This window comes from Lithobates pipiens, unplaced genomic scaffold (assembly GCF_037356315.1).
Source record: "Lithobates pipiens isolate NorthernLeopardFrog02 unplaced genomic scaffold, aLitPip1_a1.2 Scaffold_19, whole genome shotgun sequence".
NCBI classification, from domain to species: Eukaryota; Metazoa; Chordata; class Amphibia; order Anura; family Ranidae; genus Lithobates; species Lithobates pipiens.
The window spans coordinates 55,864,973-55,885,640 of NW_027507764.1; the positions used below are offsets into that span (position 1 = coordinate 55,864,973).

The window sequence follows — 20,668 nt, forward strand, 5'->3', positions numbered from 1 at the left end:
GGATGTTTTACGGGGGGTGTTTACATTTCTTGTAATAGGAATAAAAGTGCTAAAAAATAATGTAAAGAGAGAGATCAGAAAATGAAAGTAAAATAAACAATAAAAATTATTTTTTTAATCGCCCCACCCCCCGCCCATCCCCGCGTGCTCACTCGCGGAAGCAAACGCATACGTATGTCACGTAAACGGTGTTCACCACACATGTAAGGTATCACAGCAAACGTTAGAACGAGAGCATTAATTCTAGCCCAAGACCTCCTCTGTAACTCTAAATATATGAAAAAAAAACAGGGAGAGGGGTACAGAGGCTGGAAAGAAAACACAAAGGATCTAAAAGGATTCTTCAGAGAGGAACACCCAGTTAATGAAAAGATTACATAGAATTCTTTATTGAAAAACAATTCCACCCACAATAAATATGAATAAATACCAAAATACCTCCACCACAAAATCTAAAATTATGCTAACGTTATCATTCAACAGGTGATTACTACAAACAGCACCCCTCATTCATTCATTCGTTCTCCTACTAATCTAAACTCTAAATAGTTAAAGCGGAGTTCCGCCTTTTTTTTTTTTTAAGTCAGCAGCTACAAATACTGCAGCTGCTGACTTTTAAAATATGGACACTTACTTGTCCAGGGCGCCCGCAATGTCAGCACCCAAAGCCGATCTATGCCTCGGCTGTTGGGTGCTGCTGCCGCCACCTTCCTAGGTAAGGGAATTAGGAAGTGAAGCCTCGAGGCTTCACTTCCCCGTTCCCTACTGCGTGTGCGCGACTTGTGCTTCTTTATCCCACTGATCCCTGCTGTTTTTTGGGACCTGTGTGTCTCCCAGAATACAGCAGGTGGGAAGTGGCATAGATACCTGGGGGTGGCTCTGGTATCTATTCCAGGAAGTGGGAGCAAAATACCTGTATTAGACAAGTATCTGGTCCCCCCTCCCCCGAAAGGTGCCAAATGTGACACCGGAGGGGGGAGGAACTGGAAAAGTGGAAGTTCCATTTTTGTGTGGAACTCCGCTTTAACCTGTAAAAAAATGTAAAACGTTGCCTATGGAGATTTTTAAGTACCGAAGTTCCACGAGTGTGCACAATTTTAAAACATGACATGTTAGGTATCTATGTATTCGGCATAACACTTCAAATCGCTTATGACACTGCTGTTATCTCCAATATAGGTGTATAGGTGATACAATATTGTGATTCTTTGTTTTATGCATTCAATACATTTTAAGGTTTTACACTATTGGAGCATTTATGTTTTACATGCCACATACATCTATCTACGGGTTGGAATTCTATGAAGCGGTGTGAGGAATAATAGCCCCGCTTGGCTTATATTGGAGATTGCAGCGGTGTCATAAGCGATTGGAAGTGCAATAGTTCTACCTGATATGCTCTGGATGGTTTACCATTATTACAGGCTTTCCCAAATCCTCTGTAACGGCGGATCATGGGATTCTGGTAAGAAGTCATTTTTTACACAGCGGTGGTGGATCCAGGACATTTTTCTTCATATCAGCATTGAAGATCCATTTACCTGTGCATGAACTTTTTCTTTCTTTATGAATTTGCACGGATGGATGTCACATATGTGTTTGGACATTATATAATCACTTATTGATGTATATTCTTTTCTTTTTACAAGTTTTGTACTTCCAGTCACTTGATTTAGTTACATTTTTGTCTGTCTTTCATATATACCTGGAATTCTACATTAAACATCTGATTCTAATTCTTCTCTACTCTATCCAAACCTAGATAAAATGCTTTGCATGGAGCTGGGCCTTAGGAATGTTACTATGTTTAAAATGTTATTATTTTTTCTTTTTTCTTTTTTACTTTGTATTTTGAAACTTCGAAATAAATATCTAAAAGTGACATTCTACGTGTCTTGTGTGACACCAGTTATGCCTCCAGGGAACTGTCACTGTCACAGCCTCTGAGGCCCTGCCCCCAGTGATTGTCACAGCTCTCATCAAGCACAGTGCAGGCAAGATCTCTCTTATTACAGCACTGACATGGGGACCATGCTGAAATTAACCCTTCTCGGGGTCACCCTGGGATTTCTGGGGGAACGTGTCTACCAGTTTTGGTAAGTCACATTCTTTCCCTCTGTACTGTATGGAAGAGAATACTTTTCTACAAAAACAAACGTAACAATCTGTTACTTTTTAACTTTAGAAACCTTTGTTCTATATAGATCTATATATATAGCATAGTATGTACCTGATCCCTGCTTAGGCAGCCTATAGCCTTTCACTTGCTGAGGTACTACAAATCCCAGCAGTTACAAAACTTAACAGTGGGATTGACACCTTTCTGTAGTCATATCAGCACATTTCCAGCACCTGATCATGACTTGATGATATATTTATTTTTTGAAACATTATCTGGCATTGTTCTTCTAAAGTTCTCTGTCACCGAATTTCATCGTTATACAATAATATACTCAAACAACATTCTTCCAACTGCTGTATCTGTACACGAAGGGGTGGGCAACCCTGGGGAGGTGAGGATGTACGTGAGCAGCATGGAAGGAATAAAAAAATCAGCAGGGCACAGCTTGTTTGTTTGTTTTTGTTTTTTTTGTTTTTTCTTAAAATAGATAAACATTAAAGAGTTAAAGAAGGTTTGAAGATTTCAAGGGTTTCAAAAGTTCAAGTAAGTAATGCAAGCTCTCAGGTCAATAGTATGTAATGCAGAGTTCAGCGGTCATTAGTAAGTGACAGAGACTGCAGAGGTCATTAGTATAATGCAGAGTTTAAATCTTAGTGCTAAGTAATGAAGAGTGCAGAGGTCAGTCGTATTTGACACACAGTGCAGAGGTTATTAGTATGTAACGCAGAGTTCACAGGTTTGTGGCATGTGACGTAGCGTGCGAAGATCAGGAATAGGTAATGTAGAATGCAGAGGTCAGTGGTATGTATAGTAACTGATACAAAGGACAGGATTAGGTAATGTAGAGTGTAGGGGGTCCGCAGTAAGTATTGCAGAGCGCAGGGGTATAAAGTATGTACATAATGCAGAATACAGGGGTCCGTAGTAAGTAACAGAGAGTGCAGATGTCCGTATAAAGTAACACAGAGGTCAGAACTCAATAGTAAGTAGCTCAGAGTACAGGGGTCAGTGATAAGTAGCACAAAGGTAAGTAGTTCAGAGTGCAGGGGACAGTAGTAAGTAGCTCAGAGTGCAAGGGTCAGTGATAAGTAGCACAGAGGTAAGTAGTTCAGAGTGCAGGGGACAGTAGTAAGTAGCTCAGAGTGAAAGGGTCAGTGATAAGTAGCACAGAGGTCAGTATTAAGTAGCTCAGAGTGCAAGGATCAGTGATAAGTAGCACAGAGGTCAGTAGTAAGTAGCTCAGAGTGCAGGGGGTAGTGATATGTAGCACAGAGGTCAGTAGTTAGTAGCTCAGAGTGCAGGGGTCAGTGATAAGTACCCCAGAGATCAGTAGTAAGTAGCACAGAGGTCAGTAGTAAGTAGCTCATAGTGCAGGAGTCAGTAGTAACTAGCTCAGAGTTCAGGACTCTGTGATACATAACACAGAGGTCAGTAGTAAGTAGCACAGAGTGCAGGGGTCAGTAGTAAGTAGCTCAGTGTGCAGGGGTCAGTGATGAGTAGCACAGAGGTCAGTAGTAAGTAGCACAGAGTGCAGGGGTCAGTAGTAAGTAACATGGACGTCAGTACTGAGCAACACAGAGGGAATAGGTTGGTACCACAGGACAAAAACCCCCCTCCCTCTGTAAAAATGCACTTACCATGCAACGTATCAGAGTGAAGAAAGTCTTCCTCCCAGTTCCCAGCTGAGGAGGAGCCTAGGTCTTCCCTTGGCTCTGCATTCACGTTGCTGGTCTGATCGGAGGTTGGAAAGATGACGGGCAGGGTTGAGACCTGGTGGCACAGCAAAGTATCTATCTACCAGTTCCATAGCCATGACCGATGTGTACCGGGGTAGCAGCACTCACTTTCCCGATCACCATTCGAGGCTTTGGGCTGGTTGCTGCCCTTCGTTTAAACACACAAATCAAAAAAAAAGGCCTAGTGAAGTAATACAGCTCTAGTACCCCTAGTGATAGTAAATAAAAACCTTTGGCTTATTTACCAAAAGGGTTGTACACCCTTTTGCAGATTGTATGCCCCATTGCAGAGAGTTGACCCCTAGAAACATGGAGGTACCTGCAGAGATAGGATTGACTGACATTTCACCTCAGGGTGTAGATATTTTAGCTAATCATGGGAAATGTGAACAGATGGGCGCCAATCAATTTTAGGTGAAACAAAAAAGTAGTTGTTTTCACAATATATCAGAGAGAGGGTTCGGGCTGCAAATGTTCCATGAGAAAGCAAAACTCAGTAATATGGCCTTTTAGTTGAACTCAACACTCCTGTATTTAGAATCCTTCTATAGACAATGTACTCAGCAACCACGTTTCTTTAGGAGAGGCAACCAGCACCAACTGGACCTCCATCCTAATCCCAATCTTCTGTAGGTGAGTCAAGCAGCCTTCATAGGGCTCCATCTGCTTTCAGACTTGCCAGCTTCCATATCCAGACACAATCAGGCCTCTTTAGGCAGACAGACCTCAACAAGTAGTTCCAAACATATGCACCCTCCCCGTGCCACAGCCTGGTGGAAAGAGAGCTCAACTGATCCCAAATATGTATACCCTTTCCCATAATGCACCACTGGTAAAGAAACTCCTAGTGGTTGGTTGGCAAAAGATATGAATATTTGGAGGAAGGCATGTAGTGACGTCACCACGTGATCTGAATAGGAAGACGGGCTCCGTTTGTTTGTGCCGACTGGCATTTATTTTACGTATGATACTACTTTTTAACTGTAAGTGCAATACTTTGTTTAAATAAATCTGGAATTTTAGACTTTATTACACTATGGGCAGTATTTTTCTCTCCTCCTGAGCATCCATTGGTCACACATGGTCATTTTAGTGGGATAGAGGGAATGGTCATTACCATCCGATATCGCTGCCATTGTGGTCACCTGCAAGTTTAAAGGCCTAGGCTAGGCTATAGCCACCTGCCTTTAAGAAGCTTCCCGACTGGTGCACGACAATGTACGTCGGCAGAATGGCACAGACAGGCAAATGGGCGTACAGGTACGTCCCTTTGAATTTGCCGCCATGCCATCGCGTGCACGCCACCAGTCGGGACTCCCATGAGTCCGATCGTGGGTCCCGTGGACTTGATCGCCGTGGGGATACCCGTGATCGTCTCACGGGGAGGAAGAACGGGGAGATGCTGATGTAAACAGCATCTCCCCGTTTTCCCTAGCAACAAGTGACACTGATCTCTGCTCCCTGTGATTGGCGCAGATATCAGTGATCTGTAAAAAAACAGCCCCGCCCCCACAGTTAGAAACACGCCCCTAGGACACACTTAACCCCTACACTGCCACCTAGTGGTTAACTCCTTCACTGCCAGTGTCATTACACAGGAATCAGTGCATTTATATAGCCACTGATTGCTGTATAAATGACAGTGGTCCCAAAAATGTGTCAAAAATGTCCGATTTGTCTGCCATATTGTCGCAGTCACAATAAAAATCGCAGATTGCCGCCATTACTAGTAAAAAAAAAAATATTAATGAAAATGCCATAAAACTATCCCCTATTTTGTAAACACTATAACTTTTGAGCAAACCAATCAATAATCCTTTATTGCGCTTTTTTTTATTTATTTTTTACCAAAAATATGTAGAAGAATACATATCGGCCTAAACTGAGGAAAAACAAAGTTTTTGTTATATATTGTTTGGGGATATTTATTATAGCAAAAATAATGCGTTCTTTTCAAAATTGTGACTGTTTTTTTGTTTATAGTGCAAAAAATAAAAACCACAGAGGTGATCAAATACCACCAAAAGAAAGCTCTATTTGTGGGAAAAAAAAGGATGTCAATTTTGTTTGGGAGCCATGTCGCATGAGTGCGCAATTGCCAGTTAAATCGACGTAGTGCCAAATCGCAAAAAGTGCTCTGGTCTTAAGCCAGCAAAATGGTCCAGTCTGAAAGTGGTTAAAGCTTGCCATCTGGTAAGCAGAATCTATGGCTACAATGGTCGGGCACTCTGTCTGTGCACATTGCAGTGTTTTTTCCAAGCGACTTTCAGTTTCTATATGGTTAATTGACTGTTTTCCATATAAGTATGCCAGTTTCTGTGGACTCGATACATTGAGACTTTGTAGCGCAGCTTTTTCCAATTTTATATGACTATACATAATCTGGACCCACTGTGTGATCTCACACTAATGCCAGAGGTGACACCTACCGACATAAGGGAGAACTGACAACTAGGCTGAGTTTAGGGGAAGCTGAACAAGACAAGCTATACACTGACATCGGCTGGCAATAGCCATTATTTATAGACACTCCTGCTTACAGCAGCATTATATGTTTGTTGTATTGATTTTAAGGTATAAACTTGTTTTTCGTTTTGGATAAATTGTAGAGGGCTTAGTACCCCTGTTAGGTTTTTATTGCTCTCTCTGCCCCCATTATGGAAATTCACCCTCATTATTTGTCCTATTTACCGTATCACCGATAGTCAAAGTGGAAAGAAAATCCCAAATTATTATTGCAATAAGTTGGGAAAATGTAGGCCACACTTTGGAGGCAACTAGGCATTTACACCAAATATCAAAGACTTTTCTAGTATCTTCAGAGAGTATCACTGCGAGGATTCCTCTCTCATGCACTAACTGGGAAGCGTTGACTTAGCAAACTTTGTCACTACTAAATGTGAAATGGTCCTAGAATGCGGAACAGCTTCTACTCGAAAACCAGGAGTAGTGTCTTTTAAAAAATAAACAGAAATACAAATGGTGCGCTATTTCCTTATATAAATCCCCATAGCCACGTAGTACAAAATTGTGTTACAAGTAATGTGAATTCAATATTAAATTGACCCGTGCATTATTGCACAAAATGTGAATCCAATATTAAAGTGACTGGTGCATTGGAAACCAACAGAGAAAATTCTTTAATTGAATTTCTAAGGATCCCAAGTGTCCAAAATGTCAATATACCAATGAATATAAAATTAATACAAAAGACTGTGTATGTGATGCTATTGGTCAAACACACAAAGTTTGTATCCATTTTTTATTCATTGGTATATAAACTTTGTCACTAGCTTGATCCTTCCCTCTGAGGCTACATATCAAGGAGTTAAAGTGGGTCTAAAGGCAGAAGATCGGGGCTGCTCTGTGTAAACAATTGCAAAGAGTAGGTAAGTATAACATGTTTATTTATTTATTATAACCTTTACAATCCGTTTAAGTTTAGAGTAGTATGACACAACACTTTAATTGCAATTGGCTGCAGCAGGACAATTTTAAATAGCAAGGGTAGGCCTAAATTTACTAGACAAAATAGGGTGTAGACTGGGGCTTTGTAGCTTCTCCTTTGCTGTTTACTCTCTATTTCTATGGAGCAATGGAGTACATATCCCATGGTACCTTGCTGATTCCTGTACTGATTGTGCCTCCTGAAACTCCTCCTCTTGGCACTCTCTGTAGTTCAGAAGGCAGGCTCTGTAAAATGTGTCACACAGCAGCACAGAATTTTAGGAAATATATGCGTGAGAATTTTCAAAAAGTTTAGAAATAACTAAAATACAATATGGAAATTAATATATCATTTCTACATTTTGACCATAATTATGCTTTGATTTTTGCAGCCATAAAACTGGCTTTTTCAAAGACGTAGAACTTATTGACCTTCCCAACTGTCAGCTAGTGAAAGGAATTGGTATGTATGTGATAGGTCATATACGTATTTTTTTTTCTTGGGTAAGGGGGGAAGTTACCATATTATGTATAAGCCAAATAATTCTAGCACTTTTGATATTATATGCACTCTAATGCTATTACCAGTCTTTCTCTATAGAGAGCAGTGATGCAATTAAAAGATCGATCATTATAATATTTTTTTACAGTTTTGTTCCCTATGGAATATATATATATATATACTTTAAAGTGCATCAAAAAGTGCAGCGCAATCAAAATCAAATAAATAACAAAATCCAAATCAGGTTATCTCATGTTGTGATAACCAAAATGTCTACATGAAAGCCCCATTGGTAAAATGCCACCGTAGTGTAAGTTGTATCCAATGGTGCCCACCACCTTTAGGCAAAGTTCCTGCTCACCTCCAATATCTGACCCCACCACAGAGTCAAAACAGCCTTAGTGTCCTCCACTTAAGATGATATTGGATGGTACTGGCACACTCCCTCTGGTAGCACCCCTGAATCTCAGTTCTCCACCTCTACCTCTCCATGATCATATAATATATAATAAAACCTGCAGAAGAAGCTCATGAAGTGGTCATAATGCATACAGGGGGAAGAGCCGTTGCCATTGACCTACTTTCACCAATTTGTATCAGTGTGGTGAGCTGATGATATGAATTTTTCACTGAGTTTTTTGTGAGTGTTTTTATCCCTAGTTCATTTAATAAACATATATGTAGCAGAGAGCACTATGGTTTCTCCATTTCCGTTTTTATGATATATTATATGATCCACGAGTGAGAGGTGGAGGACTGAGATTCAGGGTACTACCAGAGGGATTGTTCCAGTATCACCTAGTATCATCTTAAGGACACTAAGGCTGTTTTAACTCTGTGGTGGGGTCAGATATTGGAGGTGAGGAGGAATTTTCCCTAAAGGTGGTGGGCACCAAACACGTTGGATACTGTCAGAAAGGTAAACAGAGTAAACATAGTCAAAACATAGCCAGAGTTTAAGAAAGGATAGTCAGACAAGCCAAAAATGTCAGGGAGCCAGAGATGAGCGTAGTAGAACAGCAAACAGGATCTGGAGCCAGAAGGAATATAAGCCAAGCAAGTCTTTAAAGTGGTTGTAAACCCTTACAAACCCCTTTGACCTACAGGTAAGCCTAGATTAAGGCTTACCTGTAGGTCCAAGAAATATCTCCTAAACCTACACGGTTTAGGAGATATTTACTAAGAGACAGTCACAGCTGTCTACAGCGCATGCACCTTAGACAGCAGCGCGCAGGCGCACTATCGCCGTTAGCAGCATGCCGCTGCTAACGGCGATATGCCGTTAGTGGCGGCTCCCATGCGCATGTGCGGGAGTGACGTCATCGCTGCTCTGGTGCTGTGAGTGGCCCGGAGCAGCGATACCCAGAAGAAGATGGACGCTCCGGACTACAGGGGACAGCAGTGACATCGCTTGCTCCTGTGTCAGGTAAGTGACACATAATGGGCTACTATGCGATACATAGTAGCCCATTATGCTTTACCTTTGCAGGGAGACAAAGAGGAAGTAAACCCATCAGGGTTTACTTCCTCTTTAACAGGAACACAGGAGAGCGTCTCTAGAGATATGACCAAGGCAAAGGCAGAGATGATCTGGACTGGATGGCTTAAGTAGGCAGTAGGCAGGACTGACGAGCAGGATATCATCAACAGGTTAGTCACTGTGGAGAGATAGGAGCTGGCAATTAGCCGACAGCTGAGTGACCAGCTTTGAGAAGGAAGGGCTGAGCCCAGCCCTGACAGATACAACTATTGACTATCACTACATTACGGTGACATTTTTTATGAATGTGACTTTGATGTAGACATTTTGGTTATCACAGCATGATATAACCTGATTTGGATTTTGTGATTCATTTGATTTTGATTGTGCTGCATTTTTTTGATGCACTTTATTATTGGTTGGTGAATGAACACACTTTGATAGTGTTAGCAGCAGTCATAGCTTCGTTTTAATTAAGCACAATATATTTATTTGAAGGATTTTTACTATAGTTTAATAATTGTGTGTGCTGATGATATATAATTTTGTATACACATATAGTACTTTGTCCCATGTTTCTAAGTTCTTTCTACTTGTGAGGTCTGACCTGCCTCTTCCCTTCTTGCAAGGGCTAATCGGATAACAGCTATGAAGGAGACGGCTTGTTCATAGCTGCAGCTTGTTTTTCGGCTGTGAGCATTTTGCCTTTGAAAGCTGTTGCTGGTCTCAGTACATTTCTGACAGCCGGGATAAGCTGCAGCTATGAATCAGCCGTCTCCTTCATAGCTGTTGTCTGGCAGAACATTGTGTTTGCCTGGAATATACATTTAATTTGGCATAATTAGACATTTTAGGAAACCTGTAGTGAGGAAATAAAGCCGGTGCCAGTATTGACTTCTAAAAGTAGTTATTCTTTGACTTTCAAGGTGATCTGTATGCCAACTCGTATTTCTAGAAATAGGCCAGACATGACAACCCATGAATGGATGGATGACATTCTTAATAACAATGGTTACAACATATTTTTTTTATACAGAATATGGCTCGGAAGATATTCATCTTCTTCCCAATGGACTCGCATTCATCAGCTCTGTAAGAATGATATTTGCTATTTCTAGATTGAAGCTGCCCCAGCTAATCTATTAGTAGTCATTTCCAGGTATGTTCTAATAGGTTATATCTCTTTGAAGGGCCTTAAACACCCAGCGCTAAAGAGTTTTGCACCCAACAAACCTGCAGAAATATTGCTGGTGGATCTGAACAACGATGTCCTTCACCCAAAACAACTACAGCTCAGTAAAGACATAGATGCGTCTTCATTTAATCCTCATGGGCTCAGTGTATACATTGATGAGAGAGGTAAGGAACTACAACTAAAATCTATTCTCCCTTCACTCCATCTACCCAGTCTACGGATTTTGGCTGTTTAGGCATTTGGCAGAAATAGTTATTTTGGCAAAAATTATTTCACTGTAACATTTTTTACATAGGCAACATTTTGTTGAAGCGGAAACTCTCAGCTTTGCTCATTGAGCTGTTTAGGCAGAATTTTCATTAAAAAAATAATCTTTTCATCGTGTTTTTTATGTATTTAATTATCATTTGTGTACTTTCACTTTAAAGCGTAACTAAAGCTTAATTCTCTTCTGTTCTACCGTACTTACCTGCCAGCAAAGTAATTTTTTTTCTTTTTTTTTTTATTGTTAGAAATTCTATATATAGACCTACTGACAGACAGTGTGCAGTCTATGTCGGCTTTGCTGCTCAACTGCAGACAGTATACAGGAAACTTTATTATACAGAGAAAATACATAGCGTTCTATCATAGATGCAGCTACAGACTGATGCCGTGTACACACAATCGGAATTTCGGCCAGCCAAAGACCGATGAGAGCTTTTGATCGGAAAATGCGACCGTGTGTATGCTCCATCGGAAATTTAGCTTGCCAAATTACAGCCAGCAAAAATTTGAGAGCATGTTCTCAATTTTGTGTGTGTGCAATTCCGACACGCAAAAACTCACGCATGCTCAGATTCAACTACGAGATGGAAGCTATTGGCTACTGGGTATTGAACTTCCCTTTTCTAGACCTGTCCTATGTGTTGTACGCCTGTGGAAGGGAATTCCACATCCTTGCCGCTCTTACAGTAAAGAACCCTCTACGTAGTTTAAGGTTAAACCTCTTTTCTTCTAATTTTAATGAGTGGCCATGATACTTATTAAACTCCCTTCCACAAAAAAAGTTTTATCCCTATTGTGGGGTCACCAGTACGGTATTTGTAAATTGAAACCATATCCCCTCTCAAGTGTCTCTTCTCCAGAGAGAATAAGTTCAGTGCTCGCAACCTTTCCTCATAACTAACATCCTCCAGACCCTTTATCCGCTTTGTTGCCCTTTTTTGTACTCGCTCCACTTCCAGTATATACTTCCTGAGGACTGGTGCCCAGAACTGGACAGCATACTCCAGGTCATAGGCCGGACCAGAGTCTTGTCGAGCAGGAGAATTATCAAACTATCTCTGGAGTTGATCCCCTTTTTAATGCATGCCAATATTCTGTTTGCTTTGTTAGCAGCAGCTTGGCATTGCATGCCATTGCTGAGCCTATCACCTACTTGGACCCCCAGGTCCTTTTCCATCCTAGATTCCCCCAGAGGTTCTCCCCCCAGTGTATAGATTGAATCCATATTTTTGCCACCCAAATGCATTATTTTACATTTTTCCACATTAAACCTCATTTGCCATGTAGTTGCCCACCCAATTCATTAGTTTAGATCTTCTTCCAAGGTTTCCACATCTGGCAGAGAAGTTATTGCCCTGCCTAGCTTAGCATCGTCTGCAAATACAGAGATGGAACTGTTTACCCCATCCTCCAGGTCATTTATGAACAAATTAAACAGGATTGGTCCCAGCACAGAACCCTGGGGGACCCCACTACCCACCCAAAGTCCACCCCTGCCCATACGTCACATCTGTAAGATGGAATGGAGCCAGGTGCCAAGTTAATGTAACTTGCACATGCATGGAAGTTACATCATCAGTGGCCGGAAGGGCCTGGTATGGATTGGGGGGACCTTACGTTTAAAAAAAATATATATTGTTGTATTGCCAGCAATTTTTAAATGTCATTTTTTTCTTAATAAATGTCAGTTTTGCTGCAGCAGGTTCTAAACACAGTACAGCTGAACCACTTTACAGGCAGACAGAGGGGACTTACACCCCATACACACGATCAGACTTTCCAACAACAAAACCGTGAGTTTTGTTCGAAGGGTATTGGCTCCATCTTGTCTTGTATACACACAGTCACACAAACGTTGGCCAACAATTACGAACTTCGTGACGTACAAGACGAGCCGATAAAAAGGAAGTTCAATAGTCATGTGATCTCTCCATTACGAACGCTAGTTTTACAATATCGAGCGCTTTGGGCTCGCACTTGATTCTGAGCATGTGTGGACTTTTGTGCGATGGACTTGTGTACACACGATCGGGAAAGCCCAACAACAAAAATGTGTTGGTGGAAAATTTGAGAACCTGATAGCCAACATGGCGGAAAGTCCGACAGCAAATGTTTGCTGGAGCCTACACACGGTGGGACTTTCCGATAACAAGCTCACATCCAACATTTGTTGTCAGAAAATCCGATTGTGTGTACGCATCATACATCTTTACTAGGATTCTGGGTTTCGGTCCGAATGTTGGAGAGTTCTGGTGCAAACCAACCCGGGGGGGTCCAAACTTTGCTCCTGTCACTTCTACCACCTGTCTCCTTGGACCCAGAGAAAGACAGCAGCCGCTCAGAGAATAAGGCTCTGGTGCTTGTGCCTAGCGACTGAGCTCCTCTACTGAGGCTGCATCATACCAGCCACTCAGGACAGGATCCAACAGCAAGTGGAGGTCACTGGAGTAGTGATGTTTAATTCTGTGATTTCCACGTTCCAGAGGCATCGGCCGGGTATGATATATACAGCTCGAGCTTGACCAATTGAACTATATAAAAATATACCACACATGGAACTCATATTTAAGTTCCGCTTTAAAGTCGAACTGAACTCCCAAAGTAAAGACTTGCTATGTTTTTAGGAACATTCTGAAATGCTGATTGTGCAAAGCCCTGCCTTTGCCAAGATGGCAGCATCCACACAGAGACTAAACAAGACATTGTAAACAGTAATGGGGAAAGATCAGAGCTCCGCAGGCAATACTGGTGATTGGTCCTTTGCCCTCTGCATGCTGTTATTTGGGCACAGCTTCCAGAGTCATGCAACCCAGACTATATGTATAAAGGTGTACTTGCAATGCAGCAAAGATAAGCTTCACCATGATGATCTAATAGGCACAAAGCCATAAAGTTTCAGTACGAATATCAATGTTCAAAGCTAAAGGCCATCAGTCAGTCACTGGAATCTAGGACAAAGTATAAGGTTGAAGCAACTTCTCTCTGTGTTTGCTGATAAGAGCATGCAAACTCATCCCTGACTCTTCTTGACTAATCATTACAAACAGAAACTAATGTAAAGTTGCTGCTTGTAGTAAGCAATCATAATACTTGTTTATGTCCTCTTATGTCCCGTACACACGAGCTGATTTTCCGTCGGAAAAAACTTGGATGGTTTTTCCTGACGGAATTCCGCTCAAGCTTGCCTTGCATACACAGTCACACAAAAGTTCTCTGAACTTTCGACCGTCAAGAACGCGGTGACATATAACACTACGACGAGCCGAGAAAATGGAGTTCAATGCTTCCGAGCATGCGTCAAATTGTTTCCGAGCATGCGTAGGAATTTTGCGCATCGGAATTGCTACAGACAAACACATTTTCGGATAGGAACTTTTTCCGATTGAAAAATAGAGAACCTGCTCTCAATCTTTTGCTGTCTGAAATTCTGGCAGCAAAAGTCTGATGGAGCGTACACATGGTCAGAATTTCTGACCAAAAGCTCCCATCCGACTTTTGCTGTCAGAATTTCTGAACGTATGTATGCGGCTTAAGAACTGAACAATGAGGGCTAATCAGTTGCTATTGACAAATATTCAAATACTAATTCTCTCATTAATATTAACAATGGGGCACTATTCCTACGACTGACACCAATGGTGGGGCACTATTCCTCCCACAGATACAAATGACGGGACACTATTCCTCCACTGACATCAATGATAGGGCAATATCCCTCATACTGATACCAACAATAGGGCACCATTCCTACCACTGATACCGATGATGGGGCACTATTTCTCCCACTGATACCAATGATGGGGCACAATTCCTCTCACTGTTACCAATGATGGGGCATTATTCCTCCCACTGATACCAATTGTAGCAGCCTGTGTCGCCACTAATTACAGCAGCATGTGTCGCCACCAATTGCAGCAGCATGTGTCGCCACCAATTGCCGCAGCATGTGTCGCCACCAATTGCAGCAGCATGTGTCGCCACCAATTGCAGCAGCATGTGTCGCCACCAATTGCAGCAGCATGTGTCGCCACCAATTGCAGCAGCATGTGTCACCACCAATTGCAGCAGCATGTGTCACCACCAATTGCAGCAGCATGTGTCACCATCAAATGAGACAGTCAGCCTGTGTCACATCAAACCCCCCTCCCCCCGTTACTTACCTTGCTGTGTGTTGTCCTCTCCAGCGGTGTCTTCTTCCACAGCACCGATGGAGAGGTCCGTCCTCTCATACTTCCTGTTTCCTCTCTCCTGAGCGCAATTGGAGAGAGAAAACAGAAAGTGACATCAAACTCAGATGTCAATCAAACCGCCCGCACTGCTAAACTCCCGCAAATGAAGCGCCACGTCTGCAATCTCGTGATTGCATAGACGTGGCGCTTCCCATGGGTGCACTGTGTCCGGTGTCGCACTGTGTCTGGCGTCCGAACACAATGCACTTAAGGACCTTTTTTTTGTATTTTTTTTTTAAAGGGCCAGCTTTAAAAAAAATATATATTTTGTGGTATTTAATCACCGCTGGGGTTTTTATTTTTTACGCTACAAATATATATATATATATATATATATATATATATATATATATATATATATATATATATTTTTTTTTTTTAAAAGGCATTTTTGTTAGTTTTTGTTATAAAATGTTGCAAATAAGTAATTTCTCATGGTCGCGCTGCGAGCACTCATTCTGAGGGACATTCCCGAACGTCCACTCAGAACGAGGAAATTACCACACGGCCATTTATGTGCACTGGCTGGGTGGTAGGTGGTTAGAGCGGTATTAAACCCAAAGCCACAAATGTAATATATTGCAGCTTACCAATCATTAGAAGTGATGGCTGGATAGGTTTTATTTTTTTTTAGGCTTTTTTCCCTCTGTTTTCATGTGGTGATCTGGCCAGTAACACTTCTCTTGTATTGAGGTACCCCCACTCTGGTTGAAGGAGCACAGAGGGCACAGCAGACAGCAGCATTGTTAATCTTGTGTGAGGGGAGTGTTATGGCACATACACACGGTCGGACTTTCCGGCAGAAGAATTCAGACGGAATCTTTTCATCAGATATTCTGAATATGTGTGGGCTTCATCTGACTTTTTTTAATGAAAATGACGGACCTAGAAATAGAACATGTTTTAAATCTTTTTCTGACGGAATCAATTCCTATTGGGAAAACCGCTCGTCTGAATGCTGCAGACCAAAAATGATGCATGCTCTGAAGCAAGTACGAGATGGCAGCTACTGGCTACTGGCTATTGAACTTCCTTTTTCTAGTCCCATCGTACGTGTTTTACATCACCGCGTTCTAGAGGGACGGACTTTGGTGTGATCATGTGTAGGCAAGACGGTTTCAGTGGAACTCCATTTGAAAAAACGTCAGTTTATTCTGATGGAAAAAACGTCAGTTTATTCCGACGGAAAAAACAGTCATGTGTACGTGGCATTAGATGGACTAACAGATTTAGATACAGTAAGAAATTGAGGCCAAAATCCAGCTCACACTGCAGTTACAGCAACAGTCACTTTTTCTTGTAGAATAAAGGTTTTTCATGAATGAATAAAAGCTGATCATTGGAATCACCACTGTCAGTGGTATATGGTTTGTCTCAACTCTCTTAGCTGATACGTTTGTAGGAGAACTTGTTCTGTTGAATCCAACAGACTTCCTGGTCAGATCATCAGATGGCGATAAAAAAAAGAAAGAAAGAAAGAAGAAAATGAATGCAGCCATCACATCAAAAAATTTATAAGATGCAATATAAAACATGTGCTTTTGAGTTTAATACCTGTGTTGTGCCGCCCCCTACAGGGAGGTGGAATACCTCAAATGGTACACATTGCACGCTTCCAGTAGGTAGAGTCAGGGGGGAATTAATTTACAGACCAAAGGATTTGCAGACCTGTGAATATTTTTGTTATTTATAACACAGTATATATTGGTTGGTCAGGACTCAGGTGTTGGTCTTTATAAAACTTAGCTGACTTCTAATTTTCTTTCTTTTAGATGGCACTGTCTACCTTTTTGTTGTGAATCATCCAATTCCTGAATATAATAGCTGTATTGAAATATTTAAATTTGATGAGAAGCAGAAACATCTCCTACATCTGAAGACCATTAAACATCCATTATTGCAGAGGTACTGACAGTGATCCAAAATGACAGCAACGTTCCGAGCAAGGCTGTATGAGAAAAAAAAGAGGGCCCACTGAGTATATTTATTTATTCTGTTATTTGTACTGTATGTGCCATCCCTAGGGCCTGGACTTACTATATCTATTAAGGGGTGCACAGTTCTTTAAAGGGTAACCCCACTTTCGTGGGAAAAAAGAATAGCATATAAAAAAAAACAATATAGCATATACAATTGCGACTCAAGTCATAGGCCCCCTTTCACACCTACGGATCGTTCATTTCATCAGTTCAGTCACATCAAAATGGATAAAGTATTTATCAATTTTCCATCTGTGCTCATTAGTTTTTCATTCACTTTTCATTCTTTTTTTTTTACAAAAAAAAGTGACTGAACTGAACTTCAACCAATGAGTCATCAGCTGTCAGTTCCTTGCTGACAGCTGAATATAGAAAAAAAAATTGCCGGGAAAAAAATCCCCCCCAAGTCCATACCAGGTCCTTCAGGGCTGGAATGAATTCGGAGGGGACCCCCATGCCAAAATCCATACCATACGCTCATCCGAGCATGTAGCCCAGCAGGTCAGGAAAGGGAGGGAACAAGCGAGCGGGGCTCTGCGCCCACCCACCCCAAAGCACCTTGACCCCATGTTGATAGGGACAAGGGCTTCTTCCCGACAACCCTGGCTGGTGGTTGTTGAGGTCTGCAGGCGGGGGGCCCCCAGATCCCACCCCCCCCATGTGAATGGGTATTGGGTTTATCGTACCCATTCACCCCAAAAAGCAGTTAAATGTAAAAAAAAACAAGAGTCAGTTTTTGACAAGTCCTTTATTAAAAAAATTGCTCTGAGCTGTCTTCTCCCCGAGCTGTCTTCTCCCCGAGCTGTCTTCTCCCGGAGCTGTCTTCTCCCGGAGCTGTCTTCTTCCGCGCCGCTGTCTTTTTCCTCGCTGCTGGTTACCCGCTAAAAACAAAAAAGCTGCTCTTCTCCTGAGGTTGTCTTCCTCCGTTGTGTTGTACCCTACTGTCTGACATCTCTTATATAGCTATGGGGCATGGCCATCCGATGATGTCACCCGGAGAGCCCGCCCCTTGTGATGTCATCAGATGGGGCTAAAAAAAAACTCAAAAACTTGCTGACAAAAAGAAATCACGAATAGAATGGCGTGGTGTGCCCCCCAAGTCCATACCAGGCCCTTCAGGTCTGGTATGGTATCGGTGTGGACCCCATGCCGTTCTTTTCATAATTTCTTTTTGCCGGCAATTTTTTTTTTACATTTAGCTGTCAGCTGATGTCAGTTGTTAAGGATGCAGTGTCCGGCTTCCCGGCCCCCTCCTTAGAAACCAGATAATATACAGTGTGTTTAAAGAGGGGGGAAAAGGGGGTTTAAAAACGGATGTCAGTGGATCAGATGCAAGCGGATGTCGTCCGCTAACATCAGTTTTTTGCCCGTTCTGTTTTTTGGACGGATGAAACATAGAGGTTTCATCCATTCAAAAAAAAAAATAAACAGATGTTGATGGAAGCGGATGAAAACAGATGCAAATGAGTGATCATCCATTGTCATCCGTTTTTTCCATAGAAATGCATTGATGTCCGTTTTTCATCTGTCAATGGATGGATGAAAAATGGATGAATGGTCCGTATGCGTGAAAGGGCTCATATTGTAATTAAATGTTATTAAAAATCTATGCATCCTGTGTAGGCAAACATGTGTACGCTTAAAGTGGAACTCCACCCTTAAGGGAAAGTTCTGCTTTAAGGCCTCCTCCTCGCTCCTCTTTCACATTTGGCAAATTTATTGGGAGGGGGGAGAGGTCCCAGAAGACTGCGGAACCATTCACAATGTGCAGCGCGGCTCACAGTTAAGATTATGGCGCTGGGGACTGAAGACGGTCTTAGGCGCCCCAACGGGTGGGCACAGCTCTGGATCCTGCAATAGGTAAATGTCTGCTTATTAGAAGTCAGCAGCTACAGTTTTTATAGCTGCTGACTTTAAATTTTCAATAAAACGACTGGAGCTCCTCTTTAAGCATGCTTATGTGAACAAGGCCTAAAAACAACTTGTAAATAAAAAGTATAAACTAAGCAAACTAAAATATGAAACAGCAGCTTGAATCTCTATGTACAATCTTGAGTAATCAGTAAATCCACCGATGTGCATGGCTCAGTACTTCAGGTACAATCCCTCCACCTACTGGACAGGAACTCACTGCATCAAAATAATTTTTTGGGCTGGTCCTTTGGATCATCAATGAGTGACCAGTGGTGCTGTGTACACCTTGCTCATTTACCTGAAAGGGGATTGTATCTGAGGGTCAACTTTTTTTGAAGGGGGTTTACTGATTCTGATAAGCCCACTTCTGGAATACCCCCATAACCCTGCCTAGGGGGTTGTGGACTTCTACGGGATGGGGAGTTATCAGAATCTGGAAACCTCCTCTAAAATAAGTGGTCCCCAGATACTGCCCCCCCCCATACCCCCACATAAATAAGTAAAGCCCCTGTTTTCATCAATATGGGGATAAGCCAGTCCCCCCTGGCAAAGTGCCTTACCCATGTTGAGTGAATGTGGTCTTGTGTGGTTCTGCAAGGGAGAGAACACATACCTGCTGGCTTTCTCACTTTTTCCTATGCAACCCTGCAGCATGCTTGGATATGGGTGTGGTTTTGAGGGGGAACCCCATGCTTTTTTTTCTTCTATTTTTTGTGTAGGGGTCACCCTACACCCTAAATTTGTAAACTTCAGCTGACATTCAAAAAACAAAAATGACACCAAGTCTGCAAAATATTGTTGTCACCAAAGGTAACTTCAGATGAGCTCTGATGCATGTCTGCTTTTTTTTTATCCAACACACTACCTCAAGATAGTGTTGTGGTGTGAACAGGGCACATAGAACTCAATTCTTTCTGTGTGCCCAGGTGTGAAGCCTGTGTTGCTCTATGCAGATCATCACAGCTCAACTGAACTGATGTAAACGAGCCCTTAACAGTGAGTGGGCAGCAAAAAAAAAAACCCGTAATCAGACAAGTCAACCCCTAAAACAAAGTGAAACCAGGATCAAAAACACACAGAAGTGTTTCTGATGATAACAAACACCTCATAGTGCTTGCTCTTGGTCAGCCATTCTCAACTAGGGTTCCTCCAAGGGTTGGTAGGTTGAGCTGTGGCTGATTGACCTCACATTTTATGGTAGCTGCATAGTCCCAGGGTTAACTTAACTTGGTACAGCCAATTACATGAAGGCAATGATCTTTTTTAGATGTCTGTAGGGGGGTGTATTTTGACGACCACTGTTATGCCCCGTACACACGATCGGACTTTCCGACAACAAAACTGTGAATTTTTTGTTCGAAGTGTATTGGCTCCAACTTGTCTTGCATACACACGGTCACACAAATGTTGTCTCCATTACGAACGCTAGTTTTACAAGACCGAGCGCTTCCAGCTCGTACTTGATTCCGAGCATGTATTGACTTTTGTGCGACGGACTTGTGTACACACAATCAAAAATTTCGACAACAAATGTTGGATAGAGCATACACATGGTCAGACTTTTCTCCAACAAGCTCACATCCAACATTTGTTATCAGAAAATCCGATCGTGTGTATGCGGCACTAGCCCTTGTACACACGGTCGGACATTCCGACGGAAAATGTCCGATCGGACCGGATAATCCCACTGTGTGTGGGCTCCATCGGACTGTTTCCATCGGAATATCCAACGGACAAAGTTTTAGAGCTGGGCTATAAAACTTTCCGACAACATGATCCGATCGGACTTTGTCCGAT

General features: G+C 42.1%; 1 protein-coding gene across 1 annotated transcript in view; it reads left to right on the top strand.

Moving 5' to 3' along the window:
* The first annotated feature begins 1,949 nt into the window (after positions 1-1,949).
* Positions 1,950-20,668, top strand: part of LOC143995974 (serum paraoxonase/arylesterase 2-like) — a 29,179-nt gene continuing 10,460 nt past the window's right edge. The window contains exons 1-5 of the mRNA XM_077490756.1: positions 1,950-2,096; positions 7,698-7,768; positions 10,324-10,379; positions 10,478-10,646; positions 16,751-16,883. Coding sequence (XP_077346882.1) covers positions 2,023-2,096; positions 7,698-7,768; positions 10,324-10,379; positions 10,478-10,646; positions 16,751-16,883 — 503 coding nt within the window. The 5' untranslated portion in view covers positions 1,950-2,022. The remainder of the gene's footprint in view (positions 2,097-7,697; positions 7,769-10,323; positions 10,380-10,477; positions 10,647-16,750; positions 16,884-20,668) is intronic.